A 26,007-nucleotide genomic window follows, 5' to 3' on the forward strand; every position below is an offset into this window, starting at 1 on the left:
AACAAATCAAAATATGACGTCCTTAAAACATGTGAAAATTGCATAAAATACTGTGCATAGACAACGCCATAGAATAAAATGGCACAAAAACGGCCAAAAACACCATAATACAGCACGCTGAAAAAAAGGCTTAAAAAACAATACTATAGTATGGCAAAAAATTTCAAAATGACGTGTCCCAAAAACAGCTGAAAACCAAATAAAAATAGCGTGTTGAAACACACCATAGTATAGAGTGTTGCAAAAACAGCCAAAAACAACAAAAAACACCATAACTCAGCATGATGAAAAAACGGCCAAAAATGTCATGTTATAGTATGGCGAAAAATGTCCAAATATGACAGGTCCAAAAACCATACCAAATAGCATGTCGAGACACATAGTATAGAATGTCATTCAATAAAGCATTAAAAAAAACTCATACGATAGTGGCACAAAACAGTCATAGTATGTTAACAAAAAAAATGTAGTCCAAAATATGAAAAAAATACTATATGGTCCAAAGAAGTATTTTAAAAAAAACTCATTGCATAGGCTTTCTTTAAGAGTAGCATGAAAAAAGAATAGTTTATCTTCCAAAATAACATGAAAACATCATATTATAGTATGTCGTCCAAATTCTGAAAACAAAAGTCATTGTTTAGCACGTTGACGTTGACACAAAGGTCATAGTATAGTATGTTATCTAAAACAGCATTAAAAAGCTGTAGTATCGTATGTGAGCTGTGAGCGGTTAGTGCAGCTGTTAAAAACTCCTAGTATAGGGGAGCCGGGTGGCTCAGCGGATAGAGCAGGCACCCCATGTTTTGAGGCTGTGTCCTTGCTGCAGCAGCCGAGGATTTGATTCCAGTCTTGGCCTTTTGCTGTATGTCATCCCCTCTCTCTCCCCCTTTCACACTCGCGCTGTCTTATCAATTAAAGGCAAAAATGCTCTAAAAAATGTTTGAAAAAGTCCTAGTATAAGATAAAACCATCAAAAAGCATTGTTACTTTAAATGATGATGTTGGAAAGATTTTTTCAAAATTCCCATATGGAAAAATGTCACAGTATGGTATGTCGAGAAAGTCATACCATAGTATGTCTAGAAATAACATAAAGACATAGTATAATATGTAGAAAAACAACATAACATAATATTTTAAATATTTGTAAAAAAGTCATAGTATGTTATGTCCAAAAAATATTTTAAAAAAGCAACAGTATAGCATGTCAAAAAAATTCAGACTATAGCTTGTCAAAACAAACTTTCAAAAAGTCATAGCATATCATTTTGAAAAAAAAAGTTAAGTCATAGAACATTATATTTATAATATGGTTTTTGAAAATTCAAAATCTAAAAAAGGTTGTGTTGTATGTCGAAAAACTCATAAGTTCAGTATTTTGAAAAGATCTGAGCATAGTATGTCCAAAAAGTCATTGTAGAGTATGTTGAAAACAAAAGTCATGTCGAAAGAAGTCATGGTAGTAAAAAATGCCAAAATATAACACAGCAAAATCATAGTACATTTTAGAAAATCATTACAGTATGTTGAAAAATGTCATAGTGTAGCATGTCCAAAAAAATGCTGACTAAGTATGTAGTATGGTATGAAAAAGCTGTTGGAAAGTGTTTTTGAAGAGCATTATAAAGGCACAGTTAACCTTTGACCTCTTGGCTATCAAAATGTCACAACTTCATCATTATATCCTATCAGACATATGTGTCAAATCTAAACATATGAATTCTTGAGTTGTGCACAAAAACATGTTTTATGAGGTAACTATGACTTTGACAACCAGATTTCAAGTTCATTTTTGACTGCAAGTGGATGTTTGCACCAAATTTGAGAAAACTCTCTTGGGTCCATTTTCAGATAATGCATTCATGAGAATGAGATGGACGCAAAGTCACAGTGGACTTTGAACACCAAATCTAATAAGCTCATCATTGACATGAGACAAATGCAAGGTCAACATGACCTTGATCTTTGATCACCAAAATCAAATCAGTTTATCCTTAAGTCCACTCAAACATTTTTGCCAAGTTTGACGGAATCACAGAAAGGTCTTCATGAGATATTGCCTTTACAAGGATGAAAAAGACAAGGTCACAGTGACCTCCACCTTTGACTACAAAAATCAAATCAGTTCATCCTTGAGTGCAAAGTGAATGTTTGTTCTAAATTTGAAGATATTCTCTCAAGACATTCTTGAGATATCACATTTGCAAGAATGGGCCGGACAAACGGACAGACATGCATGCGTATGTATATCCAAGACAACCCCAAAACATAATGCCTATAGCCTCAGCCATCGCTGGTGCAGACATAAAAATATGCAACACTGACACTTACTGTAGTTACTGTACGGCCAACGCAAACATGGCTCTAATCTTATATTCAATGGTGGATTAAGTGATTCACTTTTTGGAAATGGTCAATCTTTTATGGCAATCTTTACTTCTTGGCACTTGAAAAACTGTGTCTGCAAAAGGATTTGCAGAGATGTCTGCTGTGTTTTTGCTCGACTGTACCGGTTGATGATGCAGGGTCGCTGGCCATGGATCCCAGCCTGTTGATGGTGTTGATAACAAAGTTCTTTTCCAGGGTGAAGTTTGTCAGCCCAACACTCTCAGAGCTATCTATTACAAATACGATGTCCAGAGCCCCACAGTGCTTTTCACAGTCTGAAACAAAAGGCAAGAACAGGATCAGCATGCTGAGAGATTCTTAACGATGAAGCTGTGTTTGATCTATGATATTTACCACAACAGCCGCACGTCTCCCTGATGTAAGTCATGACATCACAGTCCTGCAGTGACAGGTGTGCATGTCAGAAGTAATGCAACCGAGTTATTCTTATTAACATAGTATTCTATTTAAAAAACAGTACAGCTTTTAAAAGTTGACTCACATTGAGCCCTGGATCACCTATTAGTCCTGGATCCCCCTGCAAACACAAAGACACAGCAGTGCAATTGGATCTCAAATTGTTGTGCATGGTCAAGTCATTATTTGTGTGGTTCTACTGTTGCTCACATCAGGTCCAGGTTCTCCTCTGGGTCCTCTCTCTCCTGGCCCTCCTGGCTGACCTGGATCCCCCTGCAAACATTTTTCAGTGGAAGTGACTCATCTATCTGCAAAAAGCTGAATTTCTTTGGAAGGGTTTTTTTTTATGGTCTTCATCTGATTAACGGCACACATTTTTTCTGCAGTAGACTAGCAAAATGTTCCAAAACACACTACTCCATTTACATGTGTATTGTTATTCGAAAATATTACTGGATTCAGGCAGGCAGGTCATAAAATGACAAGTAGCACTGTACGCAAGATGATCAGGGATGTTGTAGTGGGCGGGAAAGCGGTAGTTATTACCAAGGGCCCCCATCATGGGGGGGCTCCAAAAGTATGGAATGAAAAGTGTGGTAATGTTTGTAATTTTTTACTTCTAAGTAATTAGTGCCATAACTAAATTAAAAGTGGATGAATAAATTTGTTGAAAGACTGAACTCATTATAAAAGTGAAAGCTCTCTGAAGCCCCTCTTGCCCTTTAAAGGCACAAAATAATATTTTGCCCTCCTGCAGTAGTATTGATCTCTAAATGCAGCTAGAGCTGAGTGAGCAACTGCTTATGCTGCTAGAGCACCAAAGTACACTGCCATGTCTTCCCTCAATAATGGGAAATCTGGGTTTCAAAAAAGAAAAGAAGGAACAACAGGAAAGGGAAAGAAAGCAGTCTGACTTTGCAAAAACAAACGTTCAAAAATTGCCAAAGAGAGACATGGGTCAAGAATGGAGAAGGGTAATTTCACCCAAATTTCAAAAAGACATTTACACTTAGTTTCCAACTACACATTGCATATATTTTCTGTTTCATCAGCTGAGGTTTTACTGTGTGTCTAAGATTTCAATCGCAATCCCAATACAAGAGACGAAAGAAACTTCTTTTGTGGAGGATAAAGAGCTTAAAATGTACTTTTTAAAAAAACAATTCCAACATCTCTTTCCAGAAACGACATCTCATGTACTCTAGACAATCCACAGAGCTTCCTGTGAAGTTTTCTTTGGAGCTTCTTTCTACGGAAGAAACAGTCCCGATGGAAACTGGTCACAGCGGGATCTGTGCATTATCCTAAGGACCTGGGACATTGTTTTTGGAACGATGTGCTGATGTTGAGCTTTCAAAAGTTATAATTCAGTGCTGTGGACATCAAATTCACAGCAGTTTTACTGCAGTGTAATCTCAGACAGATGTCTGTTGTAAACAGCTAGGCAAAAAAAATAAGGGCTATCTGCATAGCTTAATATAATAGCCTGCGGCATAGTCTATGTGATATGCAGAACTACGAAAGCCTCAGGATTGTTGTATACCGGCTTAAAAACGCACAAGGACAACCATCAACTTAGCTTTATAACAGGACTTTCACATAAGCCATTTTGTTTGCAAATACTGGGTCGTCTCTCACCTGGTTGCCCCTGAGCAGGAAGCATTTTTCAGTGGAAGTGACTAATTTTGCATTTCTTTGGAAGAAACTTTTTTCTTGTCTGAATAACCCCAAACATTTTTCTGCAGAAGACAAACCACAAAACCACAACTAATTTATTTTAATGTGTCTTACGAGGCATTTCTTAACAACTCAGCACCATGTGGGAGGTACGAATTACTCAACCAAAAATCTTAAACTGTGCAACCACACAGATGCTATTAGTTGTTGATTATGGTTTATGTTTATATGGGCCTTCATGAACAAACCTCCAAATCTGTCCAGCTTGTGTCACATGATCTCTTGGGAATGATTGTGTGTGTTTTATTTCACGTCATCCATCACATTATCGCTGGCTGTTTTTGGAACCTCAGATTTTACTTCTGCATTTTTATATTCCCCCCACCATGGACACAGGGAGTATGGAAGAGAATTGAGAGAGTGGTGGTTTCCATTTATTTCCCTGCTATTTCCCACACTGATGAAAAATACTTATTTAAACTGCACATTACTCCAGTGATGAAATAAGTACATGTCATGACCACTTTAAGTTTCAAATCAAGATAGTAGCAGTAGCAAGGTCTGCTACAGGACTGCACAGTAATGCTTTTGAATTTGAGATACAGTATTTTGCTGAGGAGCCCACTGATTAAAAGGGTCTTTTATTATTACTATTATTATTATCATCATCACCATCATCAGCAGCAACAATGTAACACAGTATTGACACGGAAGATAGACAAATTTTAAAAAATGCTTCTATTATCACTATTTTTAAGAGAAGATGATTGAATAAAACTATTCAAATATTACTGAAACAAGTTTTTGATTTTTTTTTATCAATTGTTACATTAAGGGAGTACTAAAATAATAAACAGTAGAATAATGGATAAATTAGTCGCTAGAATAATCAACTGATTGAAAAAATAATAGATTTAAAACATTTTGTTATAAATCTTACAGTTTCTCCTATTGGTCCTTTATCTCCAGGCTCTCCTTTGGCACCACATTCACCCCTGCTTCCTCTGGGTCCTCTTCTACCCGGATCACCTCGGTCTCCCTGTAAAGATCAGAGTTACTTCAGACTCAAGCAAGAAACATGGGCAGAAATTGTGTGAGGTAAACCAAAAAACCTTACCGTGGATCCTCTCGCCCCAGGATAGTTGAATCCCGCCCTTCCTTTGTCACCCTTTAGACGAGAAATAAAAAAAAGGAAATCACAAATTGCCTGAGCAGTTTACATGATGCCATGGTGAAAGTGATGAACTGAAAGGTTTTTGCTCACTATTGGTCCAGGGGGCCCAGGGTCGCCCCTTGGTCCAGGATCTCCAGGATTCCCCATGGTGCCCTGGAACCACAGAAGAAACTTTTAGTAAAAGCTGCATTACCTATTTTTGATAAAAGTCTACTCAAAACATAGAATCAATTATTTAAACATTATAAACATCAACTTTAACTAAAGAAACTCAGATTTATACATCGTAGGGCTGCCAACAAATTAGAGAAAATGTGTCATCCCCTCCTGGATGACACTGAGTCTGAGCTTCACATCTCATATGTAACTTGCAGGCCGACAGTCACTGTCGATTTTTTGGACACACTGCAGTAATTAATCTTTTCACACTGAAATCTTAAGGGGTCGGGTTACCTGTGAAAAAAATAATAATATATTTTCCTCTTACCTGTAGTGCTATTTATCAAAATTAAATTGTTTTGGTGTGAGTTGCCAAGTGTCGGAGATATCAGCAGTAGAGATGTCTGCCTTCTCTTGAAAGCAATAGAGCTACATGGCACTCTGCTTGTGGTACTCAAAAGTGCCAGGAAATACAATTAAAAAAATTCAACACAATACCTCTTTACCGAATTCATGACCCGCTCACTCATGATAATCAACATTCCTCTGTATCAGCAGTTTCATGTAAACCAACAATTTTCTTTATACCAAACACGTAGCGTGCATCTCCTGCCGACTCAACTATGCTAGCTCAGCCAAGAAGGATGCCATAAATGTTTACTCGCATGGTCACGAGCCTCTCCTCCATGAGCAGATGTACAATTCCTTCTACATGGTAATACAGTTGACAGGTGTAGATGGGTAGAAGCATGGCTGGATTACTAAATTGACTTACTGGGCTCAGGCACAGGGGCCCAAAGCGTCAGCGGCCCCTTGACCTTTACCTGCAAAATGTCACTCAAATTAGTACTAAGGTACTAAATAGAAAGAAACTCAAACTGACCACAAAGAGATGCAAAGAAACCACAAAAGACAAATATCTGATGGAAAATATTTTACTGCACCCCAATGGTTTAGCCATACTTCTGTCTTCTTGTTGTTCATATATCTTGTATAACTGCAAGTTGTGTCAAAAATAAGTAAAAATAATTGTTCAAAACAAAAGAAAAAAAAGAAAAATATATCTCAAAGAGAGACAAATTGACCTTTAAAGAAACTCAAACACACAACAAAGACATGCATTTTCTGTTGGGTCTGGCCTTTTGCATGTTTTGCCCTAATATAAAATAGTTCGTACATGAAACTGCTCACAGCAAGGTCTGTGGATTATCCTGAGGAACCAGGTCATGATTTCTGGCAAGACATATTGTTGTTGAGTTTTTCAAATGTATTTTTTGATGCTTTGAGCACCACAAGCTGATTGCCATCTATCTACATTATGCTGATGAAAAGGCAAACATCTCTGAGAACGATATCGCCAACACTCACGACTCACATCAAAACTATCTAGACTGATAAACAGCACTACAGGTAAGAGGAAATATATGGAGTTTTGCTTGAGGGATAAAGTCCCATAAAGCAACCTGAACCCCCCTTTGTGTGTGTGTTTTATTTTTGTTTGTTTTAGTAATCGACCAACAAATAAGTATCTCTTTTTTTTGGTCCAGAATACAGAACTTCTGTAAAGCTGAATAGGATAAAACACAATATGAAAAAAACCCTCACATTTCCTCCAGCGGCCCCTTGTTCTCCTGGCTGACCCCTCGGTCCTGGCAGTCCTTGGTCTCCCTGGAAAAGAAAGTCAGAGAGAAAACATCATTACAGGACATCCTTTACTCCAGCCCACATACTATAAATAAGCTTGCTCATGTTGATATGAAGGGCGGCACAGTGGTGTAGTGGTCAGCACTGTCGCCTCACAACAAGAGAGTCCCCGGTTCAACCCCGGGTCTGGATGCCCTTCGGTGCAGACTCTTCATGTTCTCCCCGTGTCTGCATGGGTTCTCTCCAGGTTCTCCAGCTTCCTCCAACATTCCAAAGAGGAGTCAGGTTAATTTGTGTCAATGTGCTGTCTACAGGTCTACATGTGTCCAGGGTGTACCCTGCTTCTCACCCCATGACAGCTGAAGTATGAATGAATGTATATATATATATACTATATACATAGTATAAATATACACAAACAATACTTTTACTGGATGATGTGGGTTTTTTTTAAAACAAGCTCAGCTCAGCTCAGGTTATTTTGGCAGCACACCCAGAACATGGAGGCGGGACTCCAGTACTGGGGGTCTGAGAAAGACTTGCTGAGTTCTTAGGTAGCTGCTGAATCATCCCTCTGGCAAAATCCCCCCTCATCATGATCGCCCTCACCTTTGCGCCCTTCAGTCCGTTCTCTCCTGGCCGGCCTCTGCCTCCCTGTGGCCCTCGTTCTCCCTTGGAAATAAATGAAAGTGTCAGAATTTGCGTCACATCATTAATCATGCACTAATGTATACAAATAATTCTATTTCAGCGGAGCATGGGAAGAATTTCACTAACAATTTCTTAGGAAATGCCCCATAGCAACACTGGGCAAGGGAGTGTTTATGATCTTTCTCTGGAAGAGTAAATCCCCCGCAGAGGGAACTGGACCTCAGGGGCCTCGTCTCTCTCACGCTGTTGAATTCTCTTGTAAGGTCAACAGAGTCCACGGCGATTTGTTAGTGTTTCACAATATGTTATTTGGCTCTCAGTTTAGCAGCAGCAGCAGCTCTCTTTAACACATTACACTTCGAAGTTCTGATGAAATTGTGTTGTACTGTATTTATTGCAGCTTTGGCAGGTTGGTCATGTCATGAAAAAACGCAACTGTTCTTAATCCAACAAATCTGCTCTAAAGACAGAAATAAAAATATAAATCTTACTGAATACTGAATAAAAGCGCTGAACTTACCTTCTCCCCTTTCGGCCCATCAGGTCCTTGTCCTCCCTTTATTCCAGGGTCTCCTCTTCTTCCCTGTTAATATTTATTTAACAATATCTTTAAGAAGCTATGAAAAATTCTCAGGACGATAAATATTTTTTGAAGTGTTTGAATACCCCTTCGCCTCGTGGTCCATCTTTACCAGGAAGCCCCTGCAAGAGTCAATAGTTTTACTTCAGCAGTGTAACAGTGAGTGTAACAGTGAGCTTGTTTACACCTGGTTTTAACATGAGTCTGAGGAGATCTGATCACAAGTTAACAGCATTACATACAAGTGTAACAGACCACCAAGTTACATTGTAATCCTATTTCATAAACCACCTGTTGAGCCAATGGGTCCTAATTTGTCTCCGATAATGACAATGTCATCAATGAAGGACGGTGTCCGTGCACTAACCCTCTATATCTTGCCCACTTTTCAAAGATTTGGACAAATTGTTATGTGACTGTCCATCATTTTGTATTGTGGACAGCTTCAGTTGTACCAACACAACTCGTAGTGTGACTTGCAAACATGCTAGCAAGAGTATGGATGCAATAAATATACACAGGGACCTTTGACCTTTTAGCGTAAATGACGTAGGCAGTAATGAAATCTGAATTCACTGTAACACACGAAAACACACAGTAACTATGATGACAAAGAAAAGGTATTTCATACCGGAGGTCCTTTTTCTCCTGGTGGGCCTGGATTTCCAGGATTTCCATCTTCACCCTAACAAACAGAGATTTTTTATTCTTTTTATCAGTAAGGAAATCTTTATTGTGTGATGTTGTGTTTTAATTTGAAGTTTACCTTTGGTCCTTGATCACCCGGAGGGCCATTGGGACCTTGTTTTCCAGGAATACCTGGGTCACCCTTAACAAACAAAGAAATAGACATGACTGAAATCATTAACTGATGCACATTTGAAACATCTATAAGTCTACATGACCCCTGAAATAATGTAACGGTTTGTATTTTCTAGTTTTAGATTCATCCTGTTGTGAAAATTCTGGCCTGTTAATGAAGCAAGATAAAAAGTCAGAGCATCACTAGAGTCTTTCGGATTGATCCTCTGAGCACCAAAACAGACACCAAATTTCATTGTAATACATCCAAAAGTAAATATAAATGAATCAATGCCTTTAGCAGTGTGCCATCCTTTGAAATTTGTTCTGTCTGACAATAATAGTTTAAAAAGACACCAATATTGCACAATTTTATTTCACATTAGCAGGCTTGGTTCGTTGGTTCACCACTTTGGTCGAGACTTAAATGTGTCAACAACTGAATAATTTGCGTTAAAATCTCATTCATGTTACCCGGAGGATGAATCCTACCGAGTTTGACGATTCTGACTTTTCATCTAGCGCCATCAGCTGGTTGACATTTATGGTTCTGAGTGAAACGCTGCAAGAATCTTCAGATGGATTTCTGTGATATTTGATTAAAACATAGATGTCCCCCTCAGAATGAGCTGTACTAACCCCTTTAATTTGTCAAATTCTTTGCTTTATGACTACATGCCTATAAGACTTTTGACATTCCATTTGTTTATTGCTGAGAAAATGTTAGCGTACATGTTAGCATTAGCTCAGAAGCACTGCTGTCTCTACCTATATACATCCTCATAGACCAGCGAGCATGGGCTTTACACACCAAGGGAGTTTTTTGTTAACAATTAATTTGCATGCCTATATATTTTTTGAAATGTTATTGTCATGAGCGCTTTCACACAAAAAGTAAATATTAAACGAAGTGGCATCATTGTTTTTCAAAGCAAGGTCAATTCTTCTGAGCTTTTGTACCCTTAATAAAGAGACATCAGTCAATCATGTTGTGCAGTATAACCATCACTTCATGACAAAGATGGACTTGTCGATCATTTGTGTTTCCTAACACCCTGTATTACATTGCACTGTATTATAAAATTATTACTACAAAATATTATATGACATCCTAAATTATGTTTGGAACTGGCCATGATAGAGCTTCAGCTTCTCAGGGCTTGTGATATCCCGTGCATATGCAAGGTAATGCACTCTAATTTGAGTAGTGCATGTCATTCTCAGCTCTACATATGATCATGAAATAATACAATTTTCATAACATTTAATAAAATTAGAATATAAGAAACTCTTGAGTATAAGAACAAGTTTTACTTTACAATACCTGCTATATCTTCAGTTTGACCCAGCCCCAGCTGTAGCTAAACTGCAGACAAATGTGGACCAATAGACCCAATGGTGCAGTAAAAAAAAAGGTGCAGGTTAAAAACATTTAGGTGCATGTAATTTTAAATGTCACGTGCACCAGTACATATACAAAATTTCTATTTTCTTCGAGCCCTAGCTTCTGTATGAGGCAGTGGGACTTTCCTTCTCTTTCTTTCCTCTTTTGTAAAATGGGATGTACCAAAAATATCCTTTGGGGTTTGAGGAGGTGGAAGACAAAGTCATCAACACAGAATGACACTGAATACATCAGGGGTTTTTTTTGAAAAATGAGCTGGCTAAAATCTATTCAAACCTTTTTTTTTTAACAAATGTAACAACTGTCACAAATTCAGTCACTGCATCTATAAATAGTTTTGATGTGAAATATCCACAGGCAGGAATTTCACATTTTCATGTTGTTTTACGCCCCATGTATGTAAAGGCCTTGTCATGTATTTTTGGGGGTTTTGTTTGGGTTTTTTTGCAGATAAGTAAAAAAGGAAAAAGATCATAGTTTTAGTTTAATACAAACTTTTTCTCCATCATCACCAGGTGGTCCAGTCTCCCCAACTTCTCCATGGTAACCGTCTGGTCCCTTTTAGAGACAGAAACAAAATGATACAGTCGTACAACAAATCTTTATAGCTATATGACTGATGGCTTGTAAAACTACTAAGCCATTTATATATAGATTATATAAGATTGTTACAGTAGAATTGGACTTATTATTATAATAACCAAACAAAATGTTTCTCGCCTCAGTCAAAAATATTTAACATTGAACAACTGCACCTTGAGAGCAACATGTGGAAAATAATTTAATATAACAACTAGATGTACCTTGTCTCCTGGATCACCTTTGCAACCAGGAGCTCCAATTCGGCCAATTTTACCCTGAAAATTTCACATGGACAATAACATCATATCAGTATACTGAACATATCAGAGTCATGGTACTGTACTGTTTATTTTACTTTGTCGTATGAAGACTCACCTTCTGACCGTCAGTTCCATTTTTGCCAGGTACTCCTGCCACACCCTGAGTATTTGGACGTCAGTGATGACAGCAAATTAACTACAGCACGCAAACACTGACAGTGTCACATGCAGAAAATTTCAAATTTGTGTAAGCGTAACAATAATACTGTTATTTACCTTGGCTCCACTTGTTCCTAGTTCACCCTGTCGAGGTAAAGCAGAGCTATTAATCCCAACATTTCATTCAATCTAACAGATGGACCACATAGCAGGGATATAAAGATTGATCTCTTACCTTATCACCTTTTAAACCAACCTCTCCCTATATCAGAGCACAGAAGGACATGTTATTGGGATAAAGAATGACAACTTAGTTAATGGTGTAACACACAAGATCATCAATGAGCAGGCCTCAGCAAACCTTGGGACCGGGTCCTCCAATTGGACCTTCAATGCCAGGATCACCCTGTAATACAATAAATCACATTCAGCATTAAAATGATACAATATTATTTTATGGAATTTCAAATGTAATGACGATGCTAACTTCTACTTACCCGTCTACCCTTTTCTCCACTTGGCCCAGGACGACCCCTGTCTCCTTTTATACCCTAGAAATAAGTAGAAATATTGACACTTAACAATCTTTGGTATGAGCAGAGATATTGTTTTTGTGTTGTTGGTTTTGTTTTTTGACACTCACTTTCAGACCTCGATGGCCTTTTGGTCCAGGGAGTCCAGGCTTCTCCAAGCACTGATGTTCATAACACTACAGAGATAATAAAACAATATTAAATGTAGTAATACAAGGAAACATAAAAAAACAAGAGAGCCGAAATGTATCCCTTTTTTTAATTGCTAGTCTTGTCAATAACACACATAGACAATAATTATAGTCTTTCTTACCTGTAAATAGGCTTGATATTTCTGTAAAGAAAGAACAACTGTTAGTGAAAAGTACCTGGCAGTGATAATGTAATATAAATCTGATTTTGATTTTAGGGCTGGGCAATATGAAAAAAAAACAAATATCACATCTTTTTTGACTAAACACCTAAATATCAATATTACAACAATATTGTGGAGTTGACTATTTGTGATTTAACAAAATATTTGAACAGTTGATTTTTTTGTTAATACTTATCAGTAATGTGAATTTAATGACTAAATGAGTAAAAAAGTAGGCATGTCAAAATACCAAAAATTTAGCAATTAATACCAATATCAGTGAAATTCAATAATTCTCCTTAACCAATTTGATACCAGGGGAAAAAACCAAAAGAATAAATTCCATGCACCTAAACATACACTTAATATTTTTTTTCTAAATAATAAAAAAAATCAATTAAAATTAATTTGAATTTTAAAATTAATCCCTGATAAACTGCTTGAGAGCAAAGTACTTGTCTTATGATGAGAGTTTATGGGCAAGAAACATTAAGATTAAGCCAACAGTATATTAAGTTATTTCTATCATTTTCTGTTGTTTCAACACTTGTACATGTCAGGTGTGACAGTTGGTTTTATTTGTCCCACCCCACATCCACTTATTGGACAGTTGGGTAAAAAAAAATGACAGTGACAAGTGCAGCAACATTTTCTACTTAAAAAAAAAAAAAAAAAAAAAAGACACAATCCTAAAGCACAGAACAGACGCTCAGCCCTTCATCAGCCTGATGGCGAAAGTGTTCTTCCGTATCGTTAGGAATTATTCTTTGTCCTTTGGCATTTAATCACAGACGAGAACATTTGTAGGTGTATTTGCTGCCCCACCAGGTCTGGAATAACTGCATCCCTGGTACTTTGGGTAGTGCAGAAAAATGAGCACCACCACATCTTCAGAATTTTGGCGTTGACTTGGTACTAAAGTTCCGGTTCCCTTGACATCCTTTGTAAAAAGACGAAAAACCGAACAGCTACATCAGTCTGGTAAGTTCAGAAAATTATCTTAAAATCATTTTACTGTAATGCAGCCTTTAAAGCCAGGAAAACAAATCACTTCACATCGTTATTACAATATCCTAAATCACTGATAATACCTAGTGCGACATCATGATATATTATCAGTATATTGCCCAGCCCTAATTAGAATATAGGCATTTATGGTAAGAAAGGAAAAAGATTTCAGATCACCATGGCTTTTATGATACGATTGATGGATTTGGACTCTATTTCTGGTTTCCCACCAATGATGTCCACAACTACGTAATCATCACGGTACAGTTCATAGGGAGTGCTGGCTATTTCTTTCAATCCTAATTCATTGATGCTCCTGGACGCTGCCACTGAGAAAATTTGGATCCCTTTCTCTCGGGCTTTCTCTGCCGCTGCCTTTATCCCTCCACATGGACTTCCTGTCACATGTCCATCAGTAATGAACACAGAGAAGAGCACAGACTTCGTCCCTGAGGAGTGCTGGGTCATGTGGGTCGCCACTCTTTCCAAGGCGCAGTCGGTGAAAGTGCCCTTGCCCTCGTATACAATCCCATTGAGGGCCCTGATAAAGTTCTCCTTGTTTGTGAACTGACTGAAAACGTGTTGCGTCTCTGAGAAGTTCAGGCCTCCGATGGACCAGTAGATCCAGACACGGTCCTTGTACAGCTCATCCTTCAGCTCCTGGGCAAACATCTTGGTGAACTCCTTAACTTTCTTCACCAAGCTCCCAGGAGGGGCCTCCTGTAAAGCGATGGACTCTGAGGTGTCGAGTGTGAAAAACAGCTTGACAGGACAGGGGATTATGCCGCCTGGAGGAGAGAACATCGACAAAGTGTAAATATCATTACTGCTTTGTTGAACTTACTTTGCAGCACAAGAGGCAAATTACAAATGTAAAACATGCAGTGGTGAATAGAGACAAAGTATGTTCGCAAAAGAAGTAGTAAGTATTTTCTTTATTCTATTGCTCCACTAAATTTCAGATATGTGTATTGTAATTCTAATCCACTACCTTTATTTTAAAGTTACTTTAGTCCTTTATATACATTTTTTAAAGAAATCACAAGATTCCAACTCCAACACTTAAGGGTCCTTCTGAGTTCAAAGGGAAGTTGAAAAAAATACAAATACAACCATTTAAAGTTGTATGTCCTCCCCCTAAGAGACAAATAAAACAAACTTAAATCCCTCCCCTGTGCTTAAAATGTATTTGATGTGCCTTCCCCACCAACCCCTCCTCCCTCTTAAATACATAACATACAGCCCCTAAAAAATATTTTGAATGATGGAGTATTTTTAAAAGGTGATATTTCTACTTTTTCTTAAGGACCTGAATACATGAACAGGTATCCACTACTGAATACATGTGTCAATTCTTTAAAAAATAATCATCTTATTCCACTGAGCTAGAATGAAAATAATGGAACTCACTCTTACAACCTTCAGGACTGGGTAGGGGAGGGAGCGGAGGTGGAGTCGGTCCTGGACTGTCCCCTCGCCCAGGTACCGGCCTGGGTCCGCGAGGTCTTAGACCTTGAGGGATTGCAGCGTGGAGAAGGCACAGGAAGATGAACCCTGAAATCATCGCCATTTTTCCTGGAAAAATAAAAAAAAAAAAAAAAAAAACAATACGGAGGAGAAGACAGGATTACTGTTAACGCCAACGTGCCCTGTAAATGCAGGAAATAGCTGTCAAACAAGTGAGTCCTAACAGAAGGCGTCTCCACAGAGCTTAGGAATGTTTATCGCTGCTTTAAACAATGTCAGTGAATAACTACACTGTGGATAAAAGAAGACAATATTTAAAATTGTAGCTGAAATGGATTTTTTTTTTCAGCTGCATCCCAAACTCTTTGGCGATTTGACATGCATAAAGGTGGTTCCCACAACATTTCATATCAAGAAAAATGATTTTTAAAAAAAAGCATATAAAAAAACTCACAGGTCCTAGATAAGATTTTGTGTGAGGAGGGAAAACATCTGTACTGTAAAGTACTGTCTGATGCCAGCTGATAGGACAAGGGTGTGCTGTACAGTAGGTGAGGTTTACTTTTCCTAAAAGCAGAAAATCTCTACAACACAACATCAACAAAAACACGAATTACACTGTTGGTTTAGTGCCACCCCAATGCACAGCTGGGCTTCACAAAATAGATCAAAGTTCACTGAAGGAAATCAAATATGTGATAGCCGTGCTGTTGTACACTAGTGGAATGTAAGTACATTTACTACTATTTGGAGGTACATACTACTATTTGGAGGTACTTGTACTTTGAGTATTTCCTTTGAATGTTGGTTTATACTCAAATATGTCTCAGGGGTAAATATTCTACTTTTCACTGTATTACATTTATTAAACAACAATAATTACTCACTTTACCTAGTTTACATCTACAAGTTGAACCTCATTTTAACTACTTTGTATACTTTGCCTCAGTGGCTGATCTTTCTATAGGCAACATAAGCAGCAACCCATAAGACACCACCCAAAAGAGCTAAAAATCCTCCTAGTGTATTGCACATATCATTTTTCATTGTTTGTTATTTATTATTGTTTGTTAGCTGTTTCTGTGTTGATTTCTTAATATTAGTTCTTGTTAGTAATAAACACAATACATATACAAGATCATTATAATGATAACGACAACAACAACATGCATGGTCGATGCAATTTCCCTTTGGGCTTGATAAAGTTTTATCTTAATATGCATTATATAATAATCTATTTGTTCATTATATTTTGTATTATTAATCAAAATCTACCAATGGTAACCAGAAATATGAAATCAATGTAGGGGGAGCAAAAAGTAAAATGTTTTCCTCTGTGATGTAGTGGAGCAGAAATATTAAGTAGCAGAAAAAAAAACAGTCAAGTAAATCTACTTATTTACTTTCCAACACTGCTGCTTCTACACTAATGCATGTGGTGTAATACCATTATGAGTTGTGGAATGTAACTAAGTACATTAACTAAAGTACTGTACTTAGGTACAAATTGGAGGTATTTGTGCTCAAGTCTTGTTAAAATTATACTTTAGACTACAACTCTGCATAATCCACAAACATATCACGGGGAAATATTGCACGTTTTGTTGTACTTCATTTATCTGAACGCTTTAGTTACTTTTTACTTTACACATTCAAAAAACATAAAATAAGGAGCTTATAAAATGTGCAGTTTTGTTATGAAATAAGCAATCACAGGGGACATTTTTCTGCTCACAGTACTTTTTCTTTAAAGTGAATTTTCCTGATTATACTTACTTTTACTTAACCTACTTAGGTAACATATTCAATGAAGGACTTCTATTAACAAAGTAGTCTTTTTTTTTCCCTTCTTTTTTTACAGTGCGGTATTTCACTAAAGCAAAGGGTATGAATACCTCTTCCACCACTGACTTTAATATAAAATAAAATACTCTGAAAGTGGTTATTCTGAATGATGGATACTTTTATTTCACTAAATTATCCTGAATATATTTACATACTTTTACTTTTTAAACATTTTCAATGCAGGGCTTCTACTTGTAACAGATTAGGCACATTTTTACAGTGTGATATTATTACTTTTCCTTAAGTAGAGATCTGAAGTTCCTTCACTACTGACAATAACATTTAAGTAATATACAACTCTGAAGGTGGCCATTTCGAATAATGAGTTCTTTCACTTTTGCTGCTTTTTGTAGGTTTACATTGGAGCGCTCATACTTTTACTCTACTGTTTGAAGTTTCACTATCCCCCACAAGGTGTCCACTTTACGCTCAGTTTAGTTTTCTACCAAAAACAAACTCAGCTTTGAAGAAAAGTACACATACACAGAAGACCAATTGCTTCATAATTTGAGCTGCTTATCTGGTCGATGCCTCACACCCTACACCTCACTAAACCTTTAAAGGGGAAACAAAAGTTAAAATAAAGCGCACTCACCACGAGAACAGCAGACTCAAATCTTCTGTGAGCTGCGACTCAAGACTGTCAGGAAATTCAAAGTTTCCAGAAACTGTAAACTACAGATAATCATCTCAATCAGCAAACTCCCATATCAGCGGATTCAGTCAGGGTCAGCTCATGGTCGAGGAGCCGCCCGTTTTAATCTCAACAGACGCACGAGCGCGTCTGGGGGCGTGCGCACACACGCGCGCAAAGGGGAATTTCATTGGCGAGTAGATGTTTAGATCATCGTCTGGTGTTTGACATAGCAGCCAAAGTCAAGAAAGACAGCGTGGTCTCTACAACACCAGGTGTAACTCTGAATGATAAATCATCTTTGAATAAACACAACATGCTGCAATGATCTATTTATCTGCCTGAACTGACCGAATAAATGTGAGAGTCACAGACTGAATCTCTCCAAACAGCAGCTTTGCAAACACTTCAACTCCACTGCTTCATATCCTTACATGGAGAGAGCTGCACACTCTCACTGTTTACATCTCAAGACTACACAGCACAAGATATGTCACGTTGGAATGTAACTGCCCGCAAACATCCAAAAATTTCAGATAATTAAATAATCATTACATTAATCTATAGAATGGTAGTCAATCAGCCTACTTTGATGATCAAGCAGCTAAATTACATTTTTTTTCTGTTTGGGTTTTTGACTGTCGGTGAAATAAAACAGTCTACTGAAATACATCTCCTTGGGCTATGGGAAGTTAAACATAGCATATACTTAACAGTTCATTTACTCATACATGCACTGCGGCAAATCTAAGTGCAAATACTTCTATAGGAGTATTAGCATTGTGTACATCTTTCGTCTTCTTATACCTATTATTTCTTAATTTATTTTTTACCGTCTTTTATTGCATTTGTTAAATTTTCTTTTAAAAAAACTGCTTTATTTAGTAGGCTACTTTAACTGCCTTATGAAATCTGCCTGTTTCACTACTTTTATTCTTTTAATATGCTTTATTCTTGTTGACCTTTTGTTTACGCATTTTGTTCTTGGCTTTTTATTTGACTTTTATAATCCTTTCTCCGTTTGTTTGTTTGTTAATGTTTATTTTCATAATTCACCGATTTCCTGCCTTTGCTTTATCTGTCAATGCACTTTGTAGACAACTGTTTTTAAGGTGCTAAGTTATTATTATTATCATTATTATTATTAGCCTACTGAGCAGATTTTACACAAAACATGCAGTATAATAATAAAGCTCTTCGACGAGAATAGACTACGCAAATAGTATATAAAATAATCAACATCTAAACTAGCTAAATTGGCTTTACACGTTGGTGCACCAGTATTAACAATCCACTATTAGCCTATGCAATATAATAAGATAACAGGGCAATCTGCATAACAAGCACTTTTACATCTGCTGTTAATACTTCTTTACTGTAGGCTACTTTTAAAGTTGTTTTTTTTTTTTTATAATGGAATAGCCTATTTATCAGCAGTTTTACTAATTTTACTTATAGCCTGATAGAATATTTAATTATTAGTCTCACTAATTAGTCAGTGTTATCTGTTTTTGGTGGAAAAGGTAAAGGAGCAAAAACGATTTTGGACAGATTCGAAAAACAGGAAATTACACAATTTGACATATAATATTTTCGACACCGTTTAACAATAATCCGATTGAGCACATACCTGTTCTCCGTTTTGCTGTTATGAAAGTAACTGCTTTAGCCTGGTTTGTTTGCGCTGTCATTTGGGGTAAATTTGTGATGGGACATTAGCACATGGGAGAAGATTGCCTTCGGCGTTTGCTACCATAAAGCCGTAAAGGCAAGCTTTAATCGACAACCTAAGCGCACTGTCTTGTTGTTTTTGTGTTGGTAATCCTCTAAGAAAGATGCTTGAGATCCTGTCAGTATGTTGTTGACCGGCTACCATCCTGTCCGGGAACAGAGACAGGTCTCCACTGACAAGCTGACGTTCGCCATTGTGACCTGGAGAACCACTTAAAGTTACATGTGATTATTTTACCAGAGATTTGGTTTAAATCAATATCCCGCAGCTGGTGAAAACCAGAATGTTTACTCTCAAATTCCTCTTCAAAAGGATCTGTATATTTGAGCTGTAGATGATAGCATTTGATGTTGAAAAATGTGCACTTCTGTCAACTGCGTGCAACTGTTGACAGCAGTTTTCAACACTTAGCCAATCAAATCGCAGCAGGGCAACACGTGACCAACAGCGCCGTGGCGTCACAGGGGGGACTTCTCTATAATACATCCATGGGGATGAGAGGCTTTCAGCGCTCCTTTTAAAAATATAAAACTCAAAAATTGTATATTGAAACAGAAACCTATTGTATTATTGTATGTATTATTGTTTGTTAGACCTCAAGTATACCCACTAAAAGTGCTACAAAGAGGCCCTATATTTTATTTATCATGCAATTGAAATTATTTTTATATTATTATTATTATTATTTTTACACAGCTTGTTTTATGCAAATTTCAAATGTACAAGTGTTGAATGTGTTCAGTAAAATTTGATGAAAAAAATTAAAGGAGAAGGAAACAAAAGGAAACAAAAAAACCCCCAAACAAACAAAAAAGTAGGCTTATGTCTATGGATTTCATTCCTTTCTGTGAAAAAAATGAAAAAAAAAAAGTTATTTTTAAAGTTTAGATTATCATTCAGGATATAAAGTTTTTAAAAAAAGATCTCAGAGAATAAGGGTGTGGTAAAGACATGAACACAAGCTGTAATCACAGTCTTCAATACGCTGCAAAACAGCTTTATCCTGCATTAGAAGAGTATGCGGTTAAAACAACCAAAAAAAACTAGTTAAACAGCAGGGTGTCAGGGTGAAGAAAACACCAAATTTGTAAAACAAAGAAGCCTATAGGCCATGTATGAGTTTTGAAACTAAAAAAAACAACAGATGCATTTCTCACAAGATATAATCTGCTCAAAATTAATCCAAAGCTTTCTGCAGATTCTGTGTTCACTATTTGGGTTCTGTACTGTCATAGCAATGATAATATGACACTTAATAAAATATGTCACTGAGTCGGGGGTCATCAGTTTACTCAATAAAAGAAAAGGGGTGGGAACTACTGTTTTAAGGCAGGCATTAATCCAGAATTATATAATTTTTTTAATTACTCAGCACAACTAAAACCACACTTTTTCTGTTGCCAACAGGTAGGGGTTCTCCTCACCTGCCCCACATGACCCCGGTCTCTTTGTATTATACCAGTGCTTTTTGTAGGTATACTTGAGGTCTAACAAACGGGTTAATGCATTCTCTTCCTCATAAAGCATATTCAAAACTGGGTTTGAAAAACCTACCCAAAATTGTTCGCATCCATGTTTGACTATTTCTTTGTCATTGCCTTTATTCACACATTGCTGCATTTCTTGTTGCAGTACTTCCCCCTGTGGGTCAGAGGTAAAAAAAGTGATACCATCAGCCTCACTTAAAACTATGGCTCCATAGCTCCGCTAGTGGTCAAAAACTTCACTGTATCCTCAAGTAACGGATCAGCTGCTTTCAACCTGAAACTCACTGTCCTCATACCACTTTAATTTTCACATTTTTATCATTAACTTCTTCAGGTAACCAACATTTTAATGAATATATAACATTAATTTGATTCAAAATCCGAATATTTATTTTTCAAGAAACCACAAACAGGCCTACTAGGTATCTGCATTTAATGGCACTCGAGGCGCTGCAGAAAGAGCAGTTCTCACTGGCATTAGACATGAAACAAATTTGTTATTGTCTGAAGGACGATTTTCCTTTCAGACGCTGTAAATAGATTATCACAGATGACCTGCCCGTCTTTTCATGCCTCCACAATTTTATTATTTTCTTCTTTTTTTCTCTCTTTTTTTTATAAATCAAGGGCAGAGATGTGCGCACTCTGCAGTAACTGTGGTGAGGTCACTCAGTGTTACTCAGGATTGAAACTTTATGCTTCATTTAACTTTAGTATTTAAAAGCAAGTACAGATATACTTTTATGAATATGTTATGAAAAGCACTTAACAGGCTGTGGAGTGTATAATTTCACTGTAAGTTCTCCCATAGCTGACCAAAGACTAAAACCATTAAGATAATAAATTATTTTTTCATACTGGGATGCATTAAGTGCTGGGGTTAATCTGAATATGGAGCTTGTGGCTATAATTATGTATTATTTTTAGTAATGCAATAGTTTGCTGAAGAGGCTTATGATCATAACTTGTGTGACCATATGTAAATGTCAGCATAAAAGTAATGGAAACCCTCCTTTAGAGGTAACTACTAATGGTGGATCTTGCAGTGCCAAAAACTGCAGTTCTTTGAATGGCCACTTGAGCCTGGTTCCAAATAAATCCCATTTAGACTATATTAAAATGCCCAACTTTACAGCAGAAATAAAAATGTTTACAGCTTGGTAAAACTAAGAAAAGCATATTTTAACATTCATTATAACTGCACTGGAGTGGAATTTTATGTAACTCACCTGTTTATATTTTGCTAAGGCCCAGAGTTATGCATATCTAGTTTAACACTTGAGTCCACCCCTCACTCTGCCACAGCTCCACTTTCGTGCCCAAATTTGAAAAAAAAAAACAAGATGGTGCTGGCTGAAATGCCACTCGAGGCTTCAAAACTAAAGACCAAGAGGTGGCGTCATGGTAGCTACGTTCGTTATTTATACTTTGTAGGTAAGCAGCATAGCAAAACAATAAAATAAAGACATTCAAAAACATTAAATACAAGGGAAATATGAACCAAAGATCTAATGCTAATAGTCAGCCCATGACAAGGGAACCATTTCTAGTCTATCTAGTTCATGTGTAAATGATCATCATAGTCAGAACAGGCTAAAGCGCCAGTCTTCAACAAGGGGCAAAGTTAGCTAACATTTAGGCCTACATACTATTGAAACATATTGGCCAATAAGTTGCATTCTTCTTCTGAGTGTACAGACGTTCTTGTGAGCCACAATGGATCGTTTAGCAGCTTTTTGAGCAAGAGACTCTGACACACCTTTAGAGACCACTGGCAAAATTGCAGAGGTTGAGGCTTACGCACTCAGCTGTTACAAACTTGGCAGCCACCAGCAAGAGCAAACGAGAGAAGACCCAAAAATCTTCTGTGAATTATCTCAAGTGCACCTCAACTTTATTAATAATAATAATAATAACTTTATTTTAATGGGGGTGGGGCACCAGGGGGACCTTACCTAGGGTGTCAGTTGTGCTAGGTCCAGCACTGGCAGTTATGTGTAATAGCTCAATGGTATGTCCATGGAGTTGGATTCTTCCACCACCACACAAATGCACCAAAATAAGGCTAAAAAACTGAAAATCCTCATATATCCAGTAAGATAGCAGAAGCAGGGCATAGCTGCAAGCTGGGAGAGATGGGCATATAAGGAGAGCAAAGACTTGACCCTCAAATAAACCACTACTGTTTATCTAGTTCTTTGATCACGCACATTACTTTGAGGATGCAGCTATACCCATACTTGGAAACACCAGATCTGCATCACCACTAAAATATGATGGTGAAATCTTCTCTGTCAAATATACAACAAAGAATGAAAAACAATGAAAAAAATTGCTGAAAAGCATAAAGAAAGGGGTTGGGTTGTTTTTACAAGCAGGATTACTGACGAGAGACAAATCTGGAGGTGATGGTATAATGTTGCTGATTCAGATCTTACTTAATAACATTGTCCAGATACTGTAAACAATGTTGTTTAGAATGAGTCCCAGTTGTGCAAAGCGCAAACAAAACAAGGCAGCCATGTTAAACAGGGAAATTCGAGACTGCTGCACTTTTGAGATTGGACATTTCCTGGCTTGTGCCCTAATTTGAGGGTTGCATTTTAATCAGGTCACACAATGTAGTTCTGACTGTGTGACAATCAGCAGGAATGCATTAGCGTATACGAGGCGGTCTGTTTATGTACTCTCAAAAGGCAGCTTGCTCAGGAAGTCCCTCATCAGGGGTTCAGTGAGAGAAATGCAGTGGTACTGCTATTGACCTGCTCACAGAGTGCTGCTGCTGTTTATAGAGCACCCAAGTGTGTGTGTGTGTGTGTGTGTGTGTGTGTGTGTGTGTGTGTGTGTGGGGTGGGGGTGCATTTCTGAAGAGATGCTGAGCGAGCAACTGAGCGATTAAGAGAGAGGCAGGCAATCTGAGATTCTTTCTCCCAGGCAACACTCTTGTTAAAGCCTGCTGCATCCAGATTAGCATTTACAGGTAGAGCAGCTGTGCAACATTAGGACAGACACATGGAACAATGATTATTATGACCTTCACTAACCAGGGCACTCAAGTATCACACAGCAATGACAACTTTAAAGGTCCAGTGTGTAGGAATTAGAGGGATATAATGGCAGAAATGGTTTGTAAAACTCTTAAGTGTGTTTTAATCAACACAGTTAATAAACTAAGAGTCATTGTGCTTTCATTACCTTGGAATTATTTACATGGAGCGTCTTCCACAGAATCTGCCATGTTGTTACTACAGTGGCCCGAAACGGACTAATCAAACAGTGGCTTTAGATAGGGCAATTAGCATTTTCTCATTGGCACACGGGAGAGGTTTCAGTTGAGTAACGTCGCCACTAGATGTCCCTAAATCAAACACACTGGACCTTAAAGAAAAAGCATCAATACCACCACAGGGAACAACAATGGAAGTAAGTCCAGGACTTAGTCGTTCTTTACTTGACAAAGTCTGATCATTTTATATTGGAATTTTGTAGTCAATAAATCAAAATTACAATATAAACATACTCTATTACAAGTAAAAGTCCTGCTTTAAAGGAATACCTCACCCACAAAATATTTATTTGTAAATCAATTATTCATACCACGCTGATTTGAACTTCAGAGGAACAGTGTTTTTCTTACATGCCGTCATGAAAAAGGGCAAACATACATTGATTTATTGGGGACCACGTTTCAGAACAGCAAACTCTATCAAAACATTTGTTCACAAACTCTTACACAACTTGCGCAGTATAATCCAAGTCTCATTTATCCACTTGTCTGCTTAGTACTTCCCAAACATTCACATGCATTTTAGTATTGGAGTCTGGCTTTGAAGACAGCATGGATAAGGTTCACTTTCAATATAGTTTTAAATAGTAAGGTTGAAAATGCGTATGTGTAGCAAGCAGTGAGCAATATGACTGGATAAATGAGACTTGGATTATATAGCATGAGTTTGTCTGACTCTGACTCTATATTTTAATGTTGGATCATTAATACTGAAGTATTTATAGATATTTGCACAGTATTTTAGTAATGCAGCTTGTGGAGGAAGAACAAACTTTATAGGCTTGGTCAGATATAATATATAACATTGCATCATATTTTTTCTGCAAAATATCTGAATCTAAAAAGTAAGCACTCAAGCTATCATTGAGGACACTGGTGTCATGTCATTCTTTTTCTTTCTTTGCATATGTCTGTGAAGCATATTTAAGGAGTAAGTGGTTTAGTAGATGCACTTAATTACTTTCCACCACAAGTGATGCCCGAACTGCTCTTCATCATTTTTTCTCACTTAGAAGAAAAATCGATTTCAGCGAGCAGGGTGGTCTCTATTTACAAACACATCCCATGTGTCATGTGAAATTACCCTTAAGACATTAAACTCCTGCTTGTGGTTGTAATTGCATTATCGCAATTGTACAAAGTATATAGCAATGCTGAAAGTGCTAAATACGAGTTGAAATTGCTGCCCTCACCTCAAATTTTGCCACTTTAGTTTAAATTTAAAGTCCTCAAGAGCAGTACACCAATATGCCACCAGGGGGAGAACACAAGCTACAGAAAAGATGTTACTGAGAATCGTTTCTGTTACTGATGATCTTTTATGACAAGTGAAGTACAGAGTGCCTTTCATCTTCTCAATTGGTTCCTCGCTTGTAAAAGTCTATTTCTACACAATGGAAGCTTCCTAGATAAAGTAATGACTAGAAGTAATGGGTGGTTTCAGATTTAAAGTCCCTGCATGGTGATGGCGAAGTGGTTGTCGTCTCACAGCAAGAAAGTTGTGGGTGTGAGACTTTGGTCTGGAGCTTCTGTTTGGAGTTCCTTCCTATGTGTATGTCCAACAAATGTATGAGTTGAACTGGAACCTTTAAATTGCCCATTAAAAAAAAAAATCTATATAAAGTATATATTATATCTATCTATAATCTGCGTCAGGCTTCTGCAGCCTCGGACCCTGAACAGTTGAAGAGGGAGGAATGTATGTGTCTGCATTCAAAAAGAAGGCGTCCGTAAGTGTTAAGGCTGCCTCTCCTTCAAAT

At 37.3% G+C, this 26,007-nt stretch overlaps 1 protein-coding gene across 2 annotated transcripts in view; it reads right to left on the bottom strand.

Annotated features, from left to right (window-relative positions):
* Window positions 1–17,862, bottom strand: part of LOC121949511 (collagen alpha-2(VI) chain-like) — a 51,646-nt gene extending 33,784 nt beyond the window's left edge. Inside the window, exons 1-25 of one of the 2 annotated variants that reach the window (XM_042495218.2) lie at window positions 17,704–17,862; window positions 15,216–15,371; window positions 13,974–14,584; window positions 12,747–12,767; window positions 12,544–12,609; window positions 12,398–12,451; window positions 12,262–12,306; window positions 12,136–12,162; window positions 12,018–12,044; window positions 11,857–11,901; window positions 11,703–11,756; window positions 11,395–11,457; window positions 9,460–9,522; window positions 9,325–9,378; window positions 8,780–8,815; window positions 8,634–8,696; window positions 8,072–8,134; window positions 7,424–7,486; window positions 5,750–5,812; window positions 5,603–5,653; window positions 5,426–5,524; window positions 3,019–3,081; window positions 2,894–2,929; window positions 2,746–2,791; window positions 2,514–2,666 (exon numbers count right to left, since the gene is read on the bottom strand). In XM_042495218.2, the coding sequence (XP_042351152.2) occupies window positions 2,514–2,666; window positions 2,746–2,791; window positions 2,894–2,929; window positions 3,019–3,081; window positions 5,426–5,524; window positions 5,603–5,653; window positions 5,750–5,812; window positions 7,424–7,486; window positions 8,072–8,134; window positions 8,634–8,696; window positions 8,780–8,815; window positions 9,325–9,378; window positions 9,460–9,522; window positions 11,395–11,457; window positions 11,703–11,756; window positions 11,857–11,901; window positions 12,018–12,044; window positions 12,136–12,162; window positions 12,262–12,306; window positions 12,398–12,451; window positions 12,544–12,609; window positions 12,747–12,767; window positions 13,974–14,584; window positions 15,216–15,366 (2,017 nt within the window). In that variant the 5' untranslated portion in view covers window positions 15,367–15,371; window positions 17,704–17,862. Of the gene's footprint in view, window positions 1–2,513; window positions 2,667–2,745; window positions 2,792–2,893; window positions 2,930–3,018; window positions 3,082–5,425; window positions 5,525–5,602; window positions 5,654–5,749; window positions 5,813–7,423; window positions 7,487–8,071; window positions 8,135–8,633; window positions 8,697–8,779; window positions 8,816–9,324; window positions 9,379–9,459; window positions 9,523–11,394; window positions 11,458–11,702; window positions 11,757–11,856; window positions 11,902–12,017; window positions 12,045–12,135; window positions 12,163–12,261; window positions 12,307–12,397; window positions 12,452–12,543; window positions 12,610–12,746; window positions 12,768–13,973; window positions 14,585–15,206; window positions 15,372–17,703 lie in introns of both variants that reach the window. The other variant, XM_042495217.2, reaches the window with a different exon arrangement.
* Window positions 17,863–26,007: the final 8,145 nt, after the last annotated feature.

Source organism: Plectropomus leopardus, chromosome 10 (assembly GCF_026936395.1).
Source record: "Plectropomus leopardus strain MGB_pleo_1.0 chromosome 10, ASM2693639v1, whole genome shotgun sequence".
NCBI classification, from domain to species: Eukaryota; Metazoa; Chordata; class Actinopteri; order Perciformes; family Serranidae; genus Plectropomus; species Plectropomus leopardus.